Source organism: Caloenas nicobarica, chromosome 17 (assembly GCF_036013445.1).
Source record: "Caloenas nicobarica isolate bCalNic1 chromosome 17, bCalNic1.hap1, whole genome shotgun sequence".
Taxonomy (NCBI): Eukaryota; Metazoa; Chordata; class Aves; order Columbiformes; family Columbidae; genus Caloenas; species Caloenas nicobarica.
Genome location: NC_088261.1, coordinates 942,848 through 962,329, shown reverse-complemented (window position 1 = coordinate 962,329; position 19,482 = coordinate 942,848). Strand labels below are relative to the sequence as shown.

At 39.7% G+C, this 19,482-nt stretch overlaps 1 protein-coding gene across 7 annotated transcripts in view; it reads right to left on the bottom strand.

The window, feature by feature from the left end:
- NF1 (neurofibromin 1) overlaps positions 1-19,482 on the bottom strand; it is a 70,769-nt gene that overhangs the window by 39,847 nt on the left and 11,440 nt on the right. For 4 of the 7 annotated variants that reach the window (XM_065647059.1, XM_065647060.1, XM_065647064.1 and 1 more), the window contains 27 exons: positions 18,815-18,921; positions 18,486-18,553; positions 18,176-18,251; positions 17,523-17,680; positions 16,719-16,892; positions 16,418-16,540; positions 16,047-16,121; positions 15,822-15,953; positions 15,421-15,555; positions 14,755-14,868; positions 14,314-14,393; positions 13,560-13,683; positions 13,059-13,202; positions 12,109-12,355; positions 11,712-11,785; positions 11,518-11,601; positions 10,480-10,920; positions 9,917-10,056; positions 9,274-9,396; positions 8,740-8,823; positions 8,102-8,218; positions 7,650-7,831; positions 7,333-7,544; positions 6,541-6,702; positions 5,416-5,519; positions 4,402-4,537; positions 983-1,045 (listed from right to left, as the gene is read on the bottom strand). In XM_065647059.1, the coding sequence (XP_065503131.1) occupies positions 983-1,045; positions 4,402-4,537; positions 5,416-5,519; positions 6,541-6,702; positions 7,333-7,544; positions 7,650-7,831; positions 8,102-8,218; positions 8,740-8,823; positions 9,274-9,396; positions 9,917-10,056; positions 10,480-10,920; positions 11,518-11,601; positions 11,712-11,785; positions 12,109-12,355; positions 13,059-13,202; positions 13,560-13,683; positions 14,314-14,393; positions 14,755-14,868; positions 15,421-15,555; positions 15,822-15,953; positions 16,047-16,121; positions 16,418-16,540; positions 16,719-16,892; positions 17,523-17,680; positions 18,176-18,251; positions 18,486-18,553; positions 18,815-18,921 (3,679 nt within the window). Of the gene's footprint in view, positions 1-982; positions 1,046-4,401; positions 4,538-5,172; positions 5,241-5,415; positions 5,520-6,540; positions 6,703-7,332; positions 7,545-7,649; positions 7,832-8,101; positions 8,219-8,739; positions 8,824-9,273; positions 9,397-9,916; positions 10,057-10,479; positions 10,921-11,517; positions 11,602-11,711; positions 11,786-12,108; positions 12,356-13,058; positions 13,203-13,559; positions 13,684-14,313; positions 14,394-14,754; positions 14,869-15,420; positions 15,556-15,821; positions 15,954-16,046; positions 16,122-16,417; positions 16,541-16,718; positions 16,893-17,522; positions 17,681-18,175; positions 18,252-18,485; positions 18,554-18,814; positions 18,922-19,482 lie in introns of those variants that run through there. The other 3 variants (XM_065647061.1, XM_065647062.1, XM_065647065.1) reach the window with 2 other exon arrangements.

Genomic DNA, 19,482 nt, shown 5'->3' with positions numbered 1-19,482 from the left:
CCACAGAATAAAATTAGCAAGCTTTGTATTTAAAGTTATATTGTTTAAAATAAATTGAAACCAAACAAACCTCATTTTACTAAAGTAATTGAAAACATAATTAGTTCAATCTCCAATCATGCTGCTTGAAACAGACAAAGCCTTTAGTACACAGATAATATATCAAGAATCACTGGTTCAGTAGCAACTTCACTCAGTTACCTTGTGATGCAATTACTGATAATATTGTCTTGTAAAATACTAGTTTGCACACAGATTTTGATTACAGCAAAAAACATGATTACAGTAAAAAATAAGGGAGTACTTAATAAAAGTGTAAGTTTCCATTCTGCCTCTGTTTTATTCACACTTTCTATTTTGAGGTCACTGCCAAAGCAAAGGATCAGTCCCCACTGCCAATGACACCACTATCACAACCTACACACCCCAAGTCTCCAACACAGCCAGTTACGGGAAACAAGAAACCTGCTTTTCTCAGGAGATATATACAAGTACTAAACTTTATTGCTTAGTCAAAGGCAAACAAAAGAAAATATATCAGGAACAAGCCATATAAGCCACTGTTCATTTCAGTACCCACATATATTAATTACTCTTCTCCCAGGATGCAAGCTGAAGTCAAGTTATCTGCCAGAGTGTTAAAAACGAAACAGACTCAGATTTGCCCCAAAATCAAAGAAAACATTTTTGTTCCGCATTTTTTAAATTTGAAGATGGTGGCAAGGGTAGAAGAATCAGAGTATTAAACACTAAGCAGTAAGGTTAAAAATGTCTTTTGTTTACTCAAATAGGCACACAGAGAATATTTTAAATATAACTTAATTCCAGTGTTAATTGAAATGAAAGCTATTTTGTGCCAGAATTAGTAGAATGATTTTACAGTGAGGTCAAATAGACTGAAGTGAAGATGTTTTGAACAAACAGCAAAAGATTTCTGTTGTGCTTTGAAAGAAATGGCTAATAAAAAGGTCTCCAAACTTACTGATTTTTTGTTTTCCTTTTTTTCTTTTACGGTAGCTTTATTCAGTAGAGAGTGGCAAGTTGCCTACAGAACAGAGATGAGCACAAACAAGTCACAGCACCAACTACATACAGCAACAAAAAACCAATGTTGACTTGTACATAAATTACACAGTAAAATGTAACAAACATAACCAACAGAAAATGAAATATATAAACTAAAGACTGATGATGGAGTTTTTATTCCACAGTTCTATTACACCTTATTTACAAAGCACTAAATACAAAACAAGCAAATGTTGCATTTCAATCATTTCTACTATTTCTGGCTAGATTAAAAGTCAAACCACATTAATGTGCTCATGACATACAATATTGGGCTTTAAGTGGTATATTCAGCTTTCAAATGTATTTCACCATTCCTAAATAATTTTGTTAGTAAAAATAGTCAAGTGTTATACCTTTGAAATACATAAGACTTTAAAAATAAATTTAGAGTTTTAAATCTTCCCAATGTTTCTCTGTGTGTCCAATTTAGTTAGAGCTGGGAACCATCACTGTTACTACTTTGATAGCTAAACGCTGCCATAGAACAGTCTGCGGAAAAAGGAAGAAAAAATCTAGCAGGTCTCCAGGAATTTATTCTGGATTTCCAATCAAGATATTGACTTGATTGTGCTTATTTCTGCATTTCATGTAAACGCAAAAGGACCCACCACGAAGCGTCCCATCCTCTCACACTACTCAGCAGGATTTGGGCAAAGCTACAGCACAGTAGCCGCGTGCCCGGCTCCCTGTGCGAGGTGAATTTTGGCCTTGGAGCTCAATCCCACATCCTTCAGATTGGCCGTAACAGCAAACGAGCAGCACCGAGAACCCGAAAACACCTGGCACTGTCGGGGAGGGCTGGCAATGGGAGCTGCTCGGGAGCAGCTGCACCAGCAGCTCCGCTCAGCCTACAGCATCGCAGACTGCAACGGGAGCAGAGCGCCTACAACTGCAGGCTGGGACAGGGGAAAAGAAAAACAAAACCCAAACCACACCGACATCCCCCCCAAGTCAGTAAAAGCTATTCTGCTAACCAAGCTACATTTAAATAGTTCAAGTTTGTGCAGGACCTATTAATATTTAACCAACTGCCCAATTCCTGACTTGACGTAATCTCTTTGGAAGCAGTCACACACACACTCTACTCATCGGGAGATTGCATTTAAAGCAAGTCAAATTTCCACCTCTTCATTAAGAAAAAACATGGATGTCTGTATGTTTTTCATGAGGTAGCACAATGTCTTCGCATGAGTTACTTTGATCAGGTTTGTCTGTGACTCCATAACACTCCTGAAAATACATTACCTGAAAATGAGCAAGGATGAACCCGTCACCGAAGGACGGTTCGGGATGAAAACACTTCATTTGTGTTCTGTGCTCTGTTCTGGCAACAGAAACGCCAGCCAGCCTAGACCCCAATATCCAACTAAATACGCCGTTTCTGTAACGTTGCTACAGTGATGAAACTTGGCTACAAATCATTTCCAGAGCAGCACACCTCATGAGTACTTTTTGCACACACATCTGCTTTAGAACTTTAAGCATAAAAAGCCACTGCAGAATTCAGTCTCAGTGGCACCATTGTTTGGGATGGAACACATTCACCTTATAAAACATGAAGTTACCTTATAAAAATCACCTATTTGGTTCTTATGATAAAAAAGGGTTAACATCCCCCCGAAATTCAGATTTTAATTGTACTTTCTTTCAGATAAAGGCCAGACTCTTCAAAACTCTCTGGAATTTGAAAGTATAGAATGAGTTATTACACTATTTGTGATGAACAAACATTTGCACACAAATATATGTGTTACTAGAAACAGTAAAGTAGTAAATGTTGAAGCTGAGCATCAGTTAATCCCACTCGCATATATGCCAGTAAATCATCTCTTTCAGGAACAAACTGTCCTTGTTACTAAAAAATGTAAAGCCAAGAGCAAAGCCAACAGACTTCATATGCTTCCACAGAGGGATCTCTGGCAATGCCCACTGGGGAGTACATTTAGTAATTCCATCTCTTGTAGGAATTAAAAGTGGTTTGCAGAGAATCATTTTCAATGACACTTAAATACACCCCCAGTCAACCTTTGCAAGACCATGACCATTTGAACTTGAGGAAAACCAGCCTGACCTCCTCATTTCGCATTAAAACCCGACCCACCACAGGCGGCCAGCGCCACGGCTGCTCGCGGCGCTGCCGGAGGCCTGCTGGCTGCAGAACCAGGCGAGACGAGCGGCCGGTGCCGGCCGGAGCACGCGGCCCGCAGGCCTCGCTCGGCCCCCGCTCACAGCCACCGTTATCCATACAGCATTCACTGTAATAACAGGACTAGGCTACACTACATGGAATTCTTTACTACTCATAATTAGTGCACACAGCTCAGAAAATCTATTTTTCTTGCTTTACTGGAGACCTGAGATTTCTACGCCGCAGCCGAAAAGCCAATAGCTCTTCCAGAGCACTTACTGGAGACGCCAGCTCGAGCGCTCGGCCGTGCACAGGTCTCACACCAAATACAGCCAACAGCATTCTTACATCTCTTTCCTTCCATTATACTCAGCTTCAATACACAGTTTCTAAAATCTAGGGCTTGTAACTACTGTGTTCCACTGACGACCATACAGTTGTTTTCTTAGGAGCATCTTACGCTCTTCATAACCTGCTTTTCTGTCAAAGGCAGAAAGTATAAGATTGTATTCACCTGTATTGGACAACTAAATAATATTCCTGGAGCACTGACCTGAATAATACATTTCACAGGCAATTTTTGGAAAAATTTACTTCAGAGAGAAATGCTCTTGAAGAAATTGCCTCTATTTTTACGCAGAGAACAACTATCCTGAGCCAGTAACTGCACCAGCAGCTATTCTATTCACAAAGTTAATGTTTATCAAACACATGACCTGTGAGACTTCTAGAGAATTAACTAACTTTATTTCTGATGGAATTGATCCTGTATAAAAAGTAGACAAGCGCACTGTTTCTATACTCAACACAGTTTTGCTTTCTCTCAAGCCAGCAGCGATTCCCCCACCTCCCACTTTTGCTGCCTTCCCTATAGAGGGATAAACTGATAAAAGCACGTACAACCATCACCTCTCTCCTTAGTCTCCCATAGAGTTGTAAAGCAGAGATTATTGCTGCTTTATTAGGTCTGAGTTTCTAGCTGTGATTCAGCTCCTTAAAAAAATGTTTAGTCACCTCCCGATTGCCAGCCCAAGTCTTAAAACACCATTCAGTCCCTATGTTTAGATTCCTGTTATTTAACAAAGGTCCGAACAAAGTTTTTAAGAAATGCCCACTATGCATCCACTACTGGACCAAGCTCCAGACTTGGAGAACTATAAAAACCAAGCCCAAAGTGTCGGGGCAGGCAACCGCTGCAGGCATACCTGGTATAAACAATGGCACACACTGCGAAGCTGTGGTGGGAACTCCGAAGAAGAATTAATGATTGCATGAAAAAATTTTTCTGTCATTTGCAAGAGACTCCGCTGGTTCTCTTCAAGGCTTTCTGTAGCCTCCAGCCTGAAACAGACCCACACATGTATGACCAGCAATCAAATAAATGATACCAACTGTACTTACATGTTCGGTAGTAACCTTATTTCCCAGGGTAAATAGAAATCTTATGGAAATACTTATGATCTTTTACATAAAAGTTTCCATCAGTATTTTAAACCCTATAAGTTACAAATACGAGGTCATTTAAATCTCAGTTAGACAGCTATAAGTGGGGTTCTCTCACACCATTCCATACAAACACACGCATACGTAATTCCAACTGATAACTGCATTATCAGTTTGATAGTTTCTCTGAAAGGAATTTTTGAGGTAGACACTGGTATTTCAGAGTTAAACTATTAAAAAGAAGGCCTATCTTTTGGTAAGCTACTTAAAGGACAAATACTTAAATTTTTTCTAAGAGTTAGAGATAATTGAAAGCAACAGAACAACAGCTACTAAATCCAAGTCTTGAAGGGACGCAAGAGGAACCGAAGCAAAAAAATTACACACAACATGCACGCGTTCCATTTCGCTTCTGTGATTAATCAATGACCTAAAGCAGATGCTTTCTGGCACTGCTGGCAATCCCCACATTAGCGGCCTACACAGAAGTATGAAGTAGCAAGTAGGAAAGAGGTCCTGCAAGAGCTCTCTACCTTCCTTACTCTCTCAGGGCTTAGAGGACATGCAGCAAAACTCATCTTGCTGTGCTGGACAATCCTCCCTGCATATAAGGATTGCAGATACAATTAACGGGTCTGACAAACGGAGGAGTGGAAAAGTATGAAAGTATGAGAAAAATATTTGCAACAAGGAAAAAGGAATCCTATTACATTTACAAACACTGGGAGTCATGTTTACAAATAAATTCATTTGCTTCCCCCCCTTGAATCTCAAACCTTGTTGGATCCACCTCAAAGCTAACATGCTGCCATTCAGAGGATGTGATCACAGTCCTTAATAAAGGTTCCAAAAGCTTCTGCAGATACGTAGCACCATATACCTGTGTAGAAAGAAAATCAGAATAGGTGGCAAGATTAACACAGCAGCTCACAGGAACGCTCCAAAATTCTCTAAGTGTTAAAAGAGCCTGAAAACACTTGACTTCTTTTGACATAAGCCAGATTTCTGTAACACTGGTGTTTCTATATTACAGTATCATTTCTGAAACGTAACTCTGATCAATTTCTACGAGTATTTAAATTCATTTCCAATTTAGAGAAAACTACAGGTCACTTTAATAATCACGATAATCGAAGGAGATTCTTTCTTACAGCATGCTCACTCAACGCTTCATCTCTGTACACAACTTTTTAAACTGAAATGGAAGCACAAATGAGACCTCAGACTTTGCCTCCCATCTTCAAATCTCCTGTTACAAAAAGACCATCAGAAAGAGTTTTCAAGCAGGTGTCAGCCACAGAATCACTCATATAACTCAACTAGTCAGTTTAAAGACCTCTGCTATGACTGAAGGAAAAGGAAAGGACTTCAAGGTAACTAAAACTTCTACAAATGTTAAGCTCTTTGTACCAACTAAGTTACGCTTACTAAATAACTAGTAATCTTTGTTGAGATCTACAAAACTTGCAAACATTTTTGTTACTGCGACAGGTTTTCTTCTTTAACAACACAGAACATACAGACAAGGCAACATGACCCGTTTATTGCCTTGGAAACATTCAAGAGCACCAATTGCAAGCTGAAGCCAAACTGGTTGAGCCATGAAGACTTGGCGAAAGCTTTATTCCAGAAGGATTTGTACTTTTTAGTTGGGCTCGAGCATAAGAGATCTACAAGACTTACTTCAAACATGGAAACATTAAAAGCAAAACTCCCTAAACTTAACAGACGTGAGAGCTGAGACTAACTTACACCGAGACTCAAAGGCATCTCTGGATTATTTTCAACTAATTCAAATACTCAAGGGCTTAACTCCATAGACTGGTAGTTTTGTATTTTTATATTAAACTTTTTCTGTTATTGAAGTGACTTGTAGCAGAGAGGAAGAGTAGATAAGATACCTTAAAACAGAAAGTCATTATTTTACTGGCTAAGCTGTTTCCTCGGAAGAGTGTCTGCATAGAATCCGCCAGTTCCACTTCCTTCGAAAACATATTCCAGAGTAGCTGGTAGAGCAAGTGCCGGGAATCAAAGAGTGTGACCAGGACACGAGCAAGCTCATCCTTGAAAGAAGCAATGAAATGTTAATCTGACTAGCAGTGACCTAAAGCAAGTAAAGAACTATTAAAAAAAATACCAAGCAGTTTGTACTAATGCTTTAAATTTGCTGTGGAGTCTTGCATGTAAATACCGAATTAAGCATATACAATCTCTCTTTAAATCTTTCCTGTGCTATTCTTTGTCTACAAATCTGCCCCACGATACCCAGTCACACAAATCCATAATGGTTAGTCTAGATAGATCAGCAGTTATTCTGCTGTATGACAAAGCCCAATTCATCTCGCTAAAATCCAGAGAAGCAAATACAGTTGTTTGTCTGCATTACAACTACACACAGTCTGTAATAAATAACCAGGCCAAACACATGCATTTATGGCAATAACTATACCCAAAATTATTCCTAGATGTTAACTAAAAAATGTCTGTAAAAGTGCAGTTTATAATCAAGCTCTGTGACAATTAGACTCAGTACACTTTTCAAGAATACACAGAGAAAGGCCAGTTATCATGAGCGGTAGGTGTGATCTCTCTTTAGCAGACTGCTGTTACATTCTTAACGTCTGCACTGGTTTTTATTGCAAGTCTTAATATTTTGAAATAATGTAGGAAATAAAAGGCATGAATCAACTCACCCACTGAGAACAAGGCACCACATTGGCTAACGCCATGGCAATGGGGAGCTCCCCCTGGTCACCCATCATGGTCACCAGCTCCACCAGTCTCTCAAACCGATCCGCCAGCACTGTTTCTGCCAACGTATCAAACTCTGTTCCCTGCTGCAGGATTTTGGTGAGCACTTCCATAAACGTAGCTCTTGTTTGGAGGTCTTTATGATAGCCCAAGCCTGATTAAAAAAACCCAGAACTACTAAGGAAGCTGTAAAAATAAGTTAAATACTAATGTCTTTGTTATGTATTCATTTCTGCACCTTAATCTCTAAGTACTTTACCTATTGAGTGCATAAGCCCACTGTCCACGTTCGCATTGAGTAAGTTGGACATGGCGAGGACGGTGCAGTGCCGCAGCGAAGCGAGTCGTCGAGACATCCCACGTTTCCTGCCGCCCGTTTGTGCACTTTCATCTTCAACTTCACTACAGTCATTGAGAAGGTTCATAAACAGTGTGAAATATCTAACGAAAAAGACAGACTTGGGTAAGTGAAACCGTCTGAAAAGATTTGCATACAGTAGCGAATACAAAATAAACCTCCCCAAAAAATCTCATAACTGCCCCAAGTAATATTTCTTGTAGCATAGTCCAAATTTTCAATTGTGCTGTAACAACCAGAAGGCAGTCCTGAAATTTGTGTGCAAGTTTTCTCAAACCAATCATAGTTTGTAAAAGTCATACGGTGCATCTTAAAGTCATTGTATAGAAAAATAGTTAGAAGCCACTATTTACTTCAGAAATAATTGAGATTTCGCTTCCATCAACTCAACGCCATCTCCTTCTTCAGGCTGTAGCGGAAGCCCAGCAAGAAGCGAGACCACTGCTTCCATACTTGCCTGGTCCAAATCTCTGAAAAAGAAAATTTCAAGCAGCTCTGACTCAGCTCAGCAGAATTAGTATCTCCTTCCCCTCGATAACTTTCCCATCTAATATCAAATCCCTTTTCCTTACATATCTAACTGCAGGTGAAAAGATTTTTTTTTCTTAAAATAATTCTAGTAAAGTTCTGTCCATCAGGAAAACAGCTATTACATTTGGTGGCATAGGTTCAACCAATAGATTTCCTGAGGACACCTGCAAACCAAATCTGTCACAAAAAAACCCACTGACAGAGTTAAGTATAAATTCAACACTATGATGCTTGATGACTTTATTCTTCAGAATGCATCATGTGAAGATATAGCTCTAGCAAACAAAATGTTCAATCCTAATGCTAAATCAGAAAAGGTATTAAGAATTAAACTCAATAGAGGAAAAAAAAAAAACAAACCAGCACCTCAAGAGCCATGTTAGTTGAGACTATGCGTTAAATATAACTCTGTTGTTGCTCACCAAACCTGCAGAAACAGCTCAAGAATATTCTTTCTTACCTTGTCAAGCATTTCACATCCTCATCTGTTGCTTGATTAGATGTTCCCATAACCCAGTCTGTCAAATATTCCACCATTTTGTTCCTGTTACATATAGAGACATTGCTTTAGCTTTAGGGGGTTTTGTTTGGTTGGGTTTTTGCTGATGTTTCTGGTTGGTTGGCTGTTGTTCTGGGAGTTGTTTTTTGTTTTTAAATAGCCCTTCCCACAAACACACTCACTGCTGTTGGCATCATTCTTAATTATTACAATTTCAGTTTAAGAAGTGAACGAATTTTATGATACCAAGTAATGCCCCCCTGTCTGTATCACACCCAACATTTTTACATGTGTATAGTATCCCCACAAGCAAAATAAAATTTTAATGCAGCACCAGGCTCTAAATTAGTCTGAAGATAAAGACAGGCGTATTATCCCTACACCAGGAATACTGGTGTGAGACAGTTTGGGGTTTATTTTTTTAAACACATAACCAAACAAAATTACACTTGTTCACATTAACCTACCCTAGAAGTTACACAATGCAACACTCACCGAAATTTCATTTCTTGGCAAAATGAAAGATCATCTCTCCTTTCCATCATTACTTCTACTAACTGACAGAGCTTGGTTTTTATTTGAATTGCATGTACCAAATTTCCAAGCACACGCACATACCTGAAGAAAAAGGCAAAAAGATTAATTAAATACTACACAGGACAAGGCCACACATCTGATGAATCTTGTCAGCCCACGGAACCCGCCCCCCGGCTGACTAGCAGCCTTGCTGACGGGTTAACCAAGCCTTTGTGCCACCTTTTCTTTTTTTTCAGTACCAGATTTCTTCTGGCCAAAAAGTTTTCTGTTAGTATAAGACCGAACAGAAATCTGCCCTTCACTGGTTTTTAACCACTAACACTATTGCATAGAAGAGAAACCAGGAATGCTTACAAGAACAGGGCCAAGCTATGGAATGGTTAGTTCTTTAAAAATAACAAAGTCATCCTCCACCAGCGTACGTTACGCTACAGTATAAATGATCTCCATGATTACTGAAGTTGTGAGAATGTAAGGAAGAAGATCAGAAAATCAGCTGCTGCTTCTCCGTGGACGCAACTAGAAAAGATGTAAACTGGAATGCTCTACCTCACTTCTCAACCATATGACTTTGTGCAGGAAGGTCAACAGGATTTCGTACCTAACCAGGTTTAGCATCATTGTCTCAATACTAGCTTGTCCCAGATGTTCAGAGCTCCCTTCTGTATGATTGTCAAGCAAATTCTTCATTATAGCAATGGTTTGCTCTACAAATTGTGTGTTGGTCTCAGTTAACAAAACCTACGGGAAGAAAATTGCATGTCTTAATTCTTTACACACAAAACCAAAAAAGAACATTCATCAAATATACTGCAGCATTTCAAAAATCTAACGGAAAAGCATTTTTCCAGTTATCACCTAGCCAAAAGAATTCCAACATATGTCAAGATTAAATATGTCAATACTACCAGCCATGATTCTGAGAACATTCTCCCAGATTCTGTACTCAGAGTTCACTAAGAATTCAAGAATATTTTCAGTTACTTGATGTTAAATACAGCCTGGAATCACAAATACAATAATTATTAATACATGCTGTGAAATACAATCACAATGCTTGCAGGCTTTTTGTACGTAACACAAACAAGTATCAATTTCAATTACCCCTATGAAAGACAAGACTGACTTTTTTTTAAGACGCGAAGGAATACATCGACATGTTACCTGTCCTTGAGAATCAAAGAACTTGCTGATGGTGTTCTTCAGTTTGTTAAACAGCATTGGGTAAAGCGCTGGGCTCAGCTCCAAACCCACCAGATCTTTGATATTGGTCCGTATCTGAAGTCCCACTTTCTCGTGGTTACACACCATCAGAGTCAACAGCCGGTCGATGAACTTGCTGACCGGCGTCTCGGCGTTGCCCTCGGTGGACACCATGGAGATCATGGAGCCCTTGCGCTCGCTGACAGGGCCCATGGGGGGGCTGTATGTGGCCAGCCCCGCGGTGCTGCGGTGCTGCAGGCACACCCCGCCCAGCGCGCACAGGAACCCCGTCATGTTGATCCACTCCTGCAGAGAGTCCGTGTCCGACAGGTCGATGGAACCTCCGCCACTCACGTGCGACATCCGCCTCTTCACGATCGTCTTGTGAAGACTCTCGGCGACCTGACAAAGAATGGTTGACGATGAAATCTCTCCAACTGAATACAATTAATGAGATGAGAACCTTCAATTATTCCATAACGTGTCCTGCTGTTTACAATGCCAGTCTCGAGAATTTTCCTATTATAGTTCATTGTGACAGTACAAACAGAAATCTATACAGAGGTGCTGTTTTGAGAGAGGCTGAAAAGCAAGGCTAAAAGGGACTAACAGGGGTTGCCGAGACAAGTCCCTGCTCTGCACCAGGATGCAGCGTATTTAAATCACGATAGCCAGCAGCTGCTTCGAAAACTTCCAGTGAAAGGGATTTCACAATTTCTCTAGTAGTATTCCAGAGTTTTCACTATTCTTTTTTTCAATCTGTTTTTAACTTTTAAGTTCAGCCTCCACCTCCCTCACAGCAATTCAAGACCAATTACTTCTGGTCTCTTCGTAAGCAGAGTGGACAACTGATCACCATGATTTTTCTGGAATACTTTCACGAAACTTAAGTCTGCCTACAAAACTCACTTCCTATATTAAAATTCAATTCCTTAAAATAAATAGGCTTAAATATTTTTAATTTCTAAGGGTTGAACCCATGGAAAAATTCATAGTCACCTGCCCATCTTCCATTTTGGTCTTTGGATAGTTAAGGATTAGTTTTGTAGCTTGCTCCCATTTTGCATGTGTATCCTCCCAGGCCTAAAATAAGATATATCAAGATTTAACTTCAAAACTACTTGTAGCAACAGTATTTTCTATTTTCAAAAAAATACACAAGCAAAGAGTATATAAATGAGAAGAAAGTTCACCTCTGTGTTGCCTGCAGTTGGATGTTCAATGCGTCTCAACAACGCCATCACTCTTTTCTGCAGAGCCGCTCTGCCTAAAAAGGAGCACAGAACAGTAACCAAGTCTTTTGAAAACCCACCTACATCAAATATGAGATCTTTGAATGTAATTATTAAGCTAACAGAGGAACATATCCCTTCAAGTGTTTAGAAAAAGATTCTTGTTACACTTTAAAATCCTCCTGAACTCAGTCACCCAAATTCCCAACTCTTCCTAACAATTCCAATGGTTAAGATATTTCAGTGAAAGCAGGAGTAGCAATCAAATCAAGAACCTCAACCTGTTCGAAGAATTCAAACACAAATAATAGTCTTATTATACACATAGAAAGGTATTTTTCAGATTGATGATTCTTACCTGTAGACATCATATTGCTAACAGATGCAAACTCCATGAAAGTGTTGTAGTTTGGCAAAAAATTATGCACTGAGACTTCATCTACTCCACACCTGATATCTGCTTCCTCACAGAGGTGACGGAAACAGGACATGGCAACAAGGACCGCCTCAATATCCGGGCTCCACAGAAACATGTACAAGGCGACTTCCAACTTTGTTTGGGCTTGGCGACAAATCGGAGTTCCGCTGCACGCTGCTGTACTTTCCTTGGGAAACACAACATTCCCAATTTGGTAATATTGATAATGAATGCGACAGCTTTATTAAAGTTCAGCATTATCCAAACTGTTCTTTAAAACTGCTTTTATTCTAGTAGGAATAAGTAATCCTAAACAAGATCAGAGCTTTCATCTGCTGTTGCACTAACAACAGCTGAGAACCTGCTCCTTTCGTAAGGATAACCAAGTACTGAGGAAAAGACTGGAAAAGTGTATATTAAAAAACAAAAGAAAGTTTTGGCTCATAAAAGATGTTCTAAATATCCTCTTCATTTTTTTCCTGCAGCTAGAACTATTAGTAAAACCAGGCTTAAGTAACTTGTCTGTCCCAGGGTATATCTTACTAAAATGCTTGATCTTATGATCCTTCACAGTACATTCAAACTGCATGTAATGCTTTAAAAAGTGAGATTTCTGATTTATTAACAATAGACTAATGTGTAAGGATGCTATGTGCAACCCTAAGAAAAAAAGATTCACCAATATTTTAACCGGAAAAAGATGTGACTTTTTAAAGTCTGATACACCATTATTACCCAGCATATTAGATACATTATGTAAGACACGGATGTCTTCTCCTCCTCAGAAATAATTAATTTTAATTTTAAAAATTACTGTCGAAGTAATTTCTGCTTGCACACAGGTTCTTCTCCCTAAGTGTTAAAACGGATTATTATCATCTATTACTTACCATGGAAGAATTCCCTTTCCCCTTCCTGAGGGTGGCTCCCGGAGCACAGCGCATCATCTCTTCATGGTCAAGAGAAATTTGACTAGTTCCACCTCCAGAGACATCATAAAGGAAGAGGAAGTGGCAGGAACTCCTGTCTGATTGCTAGAAAGAGAGGCAATAATAAATCAACTTGTTTTTTAAAAAGGGTAAGATTTCAGGAGAGTGAAAAGCTCTCTGACATCTACGCAGTACTTTTCCCACTGGTGCTCTCAGCACGTCTGTGTAGCTCAAGTAAAAAAAAAAAAAAAATCCTACAGCTGACTTTGGTTAACAATTGTAATCAAGGGTGCCTCACAAAACACCACCCCTCAGCAGAGAGGAAATCAGAAAACAGAAAGTGTAGGTGTAGCTATTAAATCTCTTCTAGTCATAAAAATAACCTGGTAAATAAAGGCAGTGACAAAACAGAGAGCAATTCATATGAATGATCCTACCATACAGATGTTAAAATTTACTTACTTTGTTTTTTAGAAGAAATTTATTCCTACAGATGAGAATCTCTCGCAGCCACTTGAGGATTTCTGTACTGCTGAGCATCTGATGACTCGTGAGCTTCTTGCAGATATAAAAAAGCATTTGTGAACTGCAGCAAAATGAAATTCAGCATTAGCTTTTAGTAATAAAAATATCAAAGATATTACTACATTTTACATAGAAAAAGGCAATTAGCATGAATATCCTACAAATATGCTAGCATCATGTTTTCAAATGTGTAACAGACATAACATAGGTGTGCACTTCAAGTGACAAGCTCCCTCGGCCCCGTCCCACCGCCCAGCCGGCCGTTTTGGGTCCCTGGAGGAGCTGAAGCAGTTTGGGGACTGGTCGGCAGTTTGGGGACCTGCCGGCAGCCCAGGCTGGTGATTCGGAGCCCTCGTTTGTCCCCCACACAGACGGGGTGGTACGAGTCAGCTACACATTCTGACGACGTCTCAGCTCTGCTCTGGAAGGAACAAGTCTAGGGATGTTCCTTCTTCACATCCCCTCCGGCCTTGCACTCTCTGTTAAAACTGCCAAAGGGTCCAAATCAGCCTCAATTTTAATGGGTTTTTCCCCAGCCTGAACAGACCACAAACTCATTCTACTACTAGAAATTTTGACTGCAGATTTCAGCCAATGTTGCATAGCTTTCCCAAAACATTCACAGCTATTTCAAGAGAGAATACAAATCAAACCAGCTATTTCTCTAATTTACAAAAGTTAACTTACATACCTAATTTCCCAGAATGTTTCTATAGGTGCATCAGGATTCCACAAGTCAATGCTGTCTAACTGGTGAAGAACTAGCAAGGCCTAAATTCAAAACAAAGTCGAGTTTCACTCAAAGGCAGAAATTTATAGAGTACATGATGGATATGAAGGGCTCTGGAGACCCACCATAGTAAAAACACACAAATGTTACAATGGAACTGGCAAAGTCACAGAATCAGCAACTTTGCATTGAAAGGCTAAAAATCGGAAGTAACTGCGGTGATTTGTTAGTTTCTTCAGTCAAGCTTTTAAAATTGTTCTTATAGGCCTCTCCTGTAAAACTTTCGGTGTGGCAGACATTCCGAAAAAGCTCAGGAGGGCCCAAACGCTGAACCGCAGAACTCCTTCCCGGCTCCTCAGTGCCCAGAAACGCCCCGGGAGCCCGCAGAAAACGCTCCCTCACCTCCATGGCCTCCTGGGCTATGTCCGGCATGCTGGACTGCGGGACCAGCTGCACCAGGCCCGTGATCAACTCCGCCGTGCTCCCCTGGGTCTCAGGCCCTTGCTTCCTCGGGTTCTAAACAGCAAAAGGAAAGCAAGTTTAAGTTGCACAATTTTTAATGACTGACCATGTTACTGACCGCTACAGCGGCATCCCTGTAATTAAACTAGGTGGATTTCTGGACCTTTAAGAGAGTGCCTGATATTTTTAAGCTATGATACCCCTTGCATATATCTTTGACAGGACTGAAATATTTTTAAAATAAACAATAAACAGATCTGGAAGATCTAAGACCGCATCTGTCTTTCTACTCATTGAAACGATGACTAATTTCACCCTCCTGCCCTTATTTCAATTTTCTTCTTGTTCTGTTCCCCTCTCTCCCCTTCCCCCCCTCTTTCAGAGTCAGAGCTTTACACTCCTTTTCATTATGCTGCTCTGGTTCTGCAAAATTTCTTGCAGTTTCTTTTGGTTTTGTCTTTTTCTTTGAAAGCACAGAGGCATTATAACCAGAGAAAAGAATGAGGACGGAAGTATTCCAGATGCCAGGTTTATGTTTTTCATTTTTATTCATTTAGTAGCTTCGAAAGTAAATTTTACTCTGAATGAATAGTATGATGTACTTACACACAGCAAAAGCTTTGGATCAGCGTGGATCAGTTTTACCAAGGATAACAGCAAGAACTTGTAACTTCTGGTTTCCAAATCAGTCGGTTTTTCTTTAAATTTAAGGCTTGTCATTTTCTCCTTGAATGTAAGACTCTGATGGAAGGAAAAAAAAACCACAGTCAGTGTCAATAGGGTAGTCTACATAGTAGTTATAATAAAACATCTTACAAAGTGTATTGCTTTTATAATCTATAATTCATGAAATAGTTCTAAAGTATATAAAATTCACTCAAGCGTAGTCACATAGCCTTCTACTTTATCACTTTATCTTTGAAGTTTCCTTAAGAATTAAGGAAAGAGGGGACAGAGACAGGGGACAGGCAGGCGGTTTGTGCCTCAGAGGCCCCGGGCAGGCTCACCGGGGTCATGCGGATGGCGGGGTGCGCCCCGCAGCCCTGGATGGCTTTGTGCAGTGTCTCGCTGAACATGCTGCGCAGCTCCATGGCGTGGCAGTACACGGCGTCGATCCGCGGCCACCAGTCCAGCGCCGACTGCCGAGAACACACACACACGTTTAGTGAGCGGATATCGACCCGAACAGGAGCCACAGATTGCTGGGCTGATCGAACGCTTTCAGAACTTACATTTGTGATTATTCGGTGGAGCGAATTTACCAGTACGTAATGAAACGTTGATGGAGAATTCTGTGCCAAGCAAATCTACAATAAAAAAAACCACATGAAAGCCACTTAGGAACATCTTTGTCTTTGCCATCTCTTTTATCGCACTGAAAAACATACAGGAGCCTTTCTATTAAAAAGACAAAGCTGCCAAATCTAAACAAGAGAAAGTTTAATCAGCTAAGAAAAGATTTATAAAAACATGCAGGTATTTATTACTAAGGGATATTTATAGTTGAACTTATGAGCTTCCAGCTGCTGTCAGCATATCTTTTGTAATTGACAGGTCATCAACAGGAAGTGGAGCATGACTTACCAGTAAGTAGTGTTCTCACCTTAAAGTGTTGGTTATTATGAGGGTTTATGCGGAAGCAGGAAACTAAGCAGTCAATCATAAGGTCTACGTCTGCGTTTTGATTGCCTCTTGAAAAAGGTTTGCTCGGATTAAACAGCAAATTCTATATATTTAAAAAAATAAATATATCAATCAGCTACCAAGATCATTCTTGTCTACTTTCAATACAAAACCTTCCATTGAAAAACACTATGGTATTCAACTAAGGAGAAATTAAAAGTTTATTTCAGCACTTTAGAATTCAAATTTCTTCACTGCAATTAGGAAACAGACATTTTTACCTTGAGATCTACTACCATGGACTGCACTAGTAGGAAAATGACAGAATTATCTTCCCAGTTGATGTAGGTAGATGCTTTGCAGAGTTTAACACAAGCGATAGCAGCACTCTCAGTCAGCTGTCTGCTCCCACCGTGGCCTGCAAGGGCTTTCCTGAGATTGTCCAGGAACAGTTTCTGCAGAATTCAAACCAGGAATAGTTATAACCACTGGTAATCTGTGGTCAGGGAGTTTAGATTCTTAAGTATTAAAAACACCACAGCATTTTAAGATTGGAAATCAAGGATATTAGGATCGCCAACACCAGCTTGATACGGCATTCTGGAGAGACGTTATGTTTAAGTTTAAAGACAATAATTGTGAACAATCTTGGGCAATCAGAATGGCACAAAGACAGATGGCTATTTACTGTTAATCATCATGTTTGCAGCCACATCAAATTCAAAATGTGCGGCAGGTACTGCAGGTATGGAACAGACAGAGCCAGGGCAGCGCCCAGAAGGGCACAGCACATGTCAGGTGCAGCAACGTGAAGTTCGCTGCTGGTGGCGGCAGGGGAATAACAGCACTGGGAATAAACCTCCCAGGAGACGGAAAAGCCTGAAATAACATTGTTGGGGACATTACTGACAGTGAAAGAACATATATTAGGTGAGAACTTAAAAAAGGTGCATACATTGTACATATGGAATTGTGATATGCTTTTTAGGCCCAGACAAAATAAAATATACCTGAAATACAGAATAAGAAAAAATAAGCATCTTCTAGAAATCAGAAACAAAATTCAGATACTTTTCTTTTCTTACCTTGTTCATTTTAGTTTCCTCTACTACATCCTTTGCTATATCTTGGATGATCTCTGGACACAGGACCAGGAGTATGATTTGCAGCGGCCAAACTGCTGCTTTACGTTTTGTGCTTTCAGCAAAGCCATCCACTAAGTCAAACAACTTCTCTGCACAATCTGCATAAAATATAGCCCCAAGTTCAATACCATTTTAATTTTCAGAAGGTAGAGAACAGTATAAAATAGCAGAGGGACAGAGCTCCACCTACACCGAAGAAAAGTTCTGGTTTCCACATTACTGGCATGCTACTGGGGACAGAATGGTCTCAAGCCAGTGAAAGACATGGTTTAAGTGAAAAGATAAATTTGCCTCTTTTTGACTAGAGACAAGTACAGGTGACGTTCTCTAAGTTTTTTCCTGTATCAAGATGAAAAACATGTATTTAAAGAGTCTCCAACTTTTGGGTTTGATTTCTTCGTGCTGGGAACCTCAAAATGAATCTCTTTAAAAGGTGAGAGAGCAACATATCCTCGCCTGCCCCGACCAAGGTTGACAGAAATTGTTTCCTATTTGCCGGCTGCACAAGAAGCAAAGAGGACACAAACTGCAAGTGAGTGTGGGGATGTCTGAGAAGCCAACTATTGAAAACACTGTCATTTGTTATGCCTTACCAGCCATATCGGTCTGTGGTGTTTGGTACAGCTTTGTGAATTCATCGGGATAGTTTTCCACCCAGTTCCAAAATGCCTGCAGATAATGCAAAACATCTTTACATTCCAGAGCTTAAAAAACATTTTTTCTGAATTATGTATTTAAATGAACACAGATTTTACTCTTAATCACTGATGTTTCTTGCAAAACATATGCAAAGGGATGCACCAACATACATTTTACAGTAAAGTACTGAATTGCAACTATTCCTAAATTAGAGAAAGTCTGCAAATAAGCAATGACACAGAAGATAAATATTAAAATACTTACCTTTTCAAGACTGTTGATAACAGCTAACTGAGCTACTTTCTTAAGGGCTTTAAACTTGAATACAGTCTCTGTAAAGGTAAATAATTTCTGCATTTAGAAAAGAAATTTGGTTCTAAAAAGCAACACAGATTACAAAATGCATTTGAAGTGCAAAACAATTTTTAAACCCATGTCTCTATGCTACTTAAGTATTTTTAATATTTTGGTAAATATACGACTAAGTGGAGTAAAACACTGCAATAAAAAGATACAGGTATCAAGGCCATTGTGTCATCTCTAACTAGCCACATTCAGATGAAAATATTTCAAAACACAGGCTCAAATCATACCTTGCAAGAGTCGTTTTAGTTTTGAACAATCCACACTGATGTACTGTAAAAGTTCAATATCATGAACATCAGCATTATCTTCTGAACAAACAGTCAGTTCCTGTAATCTAAAAATACGCAAAGTAAACTAACTGCTCAAGGGGATGGTGTCAGACAGGTACGAGCACATTCCCATGATGATATACATTTGAAGAGCATGGGAATATTATATGATTTCCTCATATAACATGATCTCCTCAGATAAACTTTTCCAGGTTTAGAAATGAAGACAGATCTTGCATGACTAAGAGTTAATATTATAGTCTTATTCCATCCTCGTACTGAAAATGGATCTAGAAATACCAGTGATGAGTCTTACAAGATACCAACGCCACCTGGTGATACCCTGTGTATGCCCAAGATTTGCCTAAATCCTCCTCTTATCTACCATACTGCAGCAATAACCTTGTACCTTTTCAACAAAATTTTAAATTAATGGGATCATGGCACCTTTAGACTGCTGCTCCTTAACAGCAAGTCTTGCTCCAGGTAATCTCTCCTGGGCAAAGCAGTGACTGCTTAATATCGCTGGGCTGAGCTACAGCCACTCTGTGAGCTAAAGAAGGTCCATGGTTTTCTGGCCTAAAGTTTAATCACACCAGTTTAAACACAACGGCGTCTTTTCACAC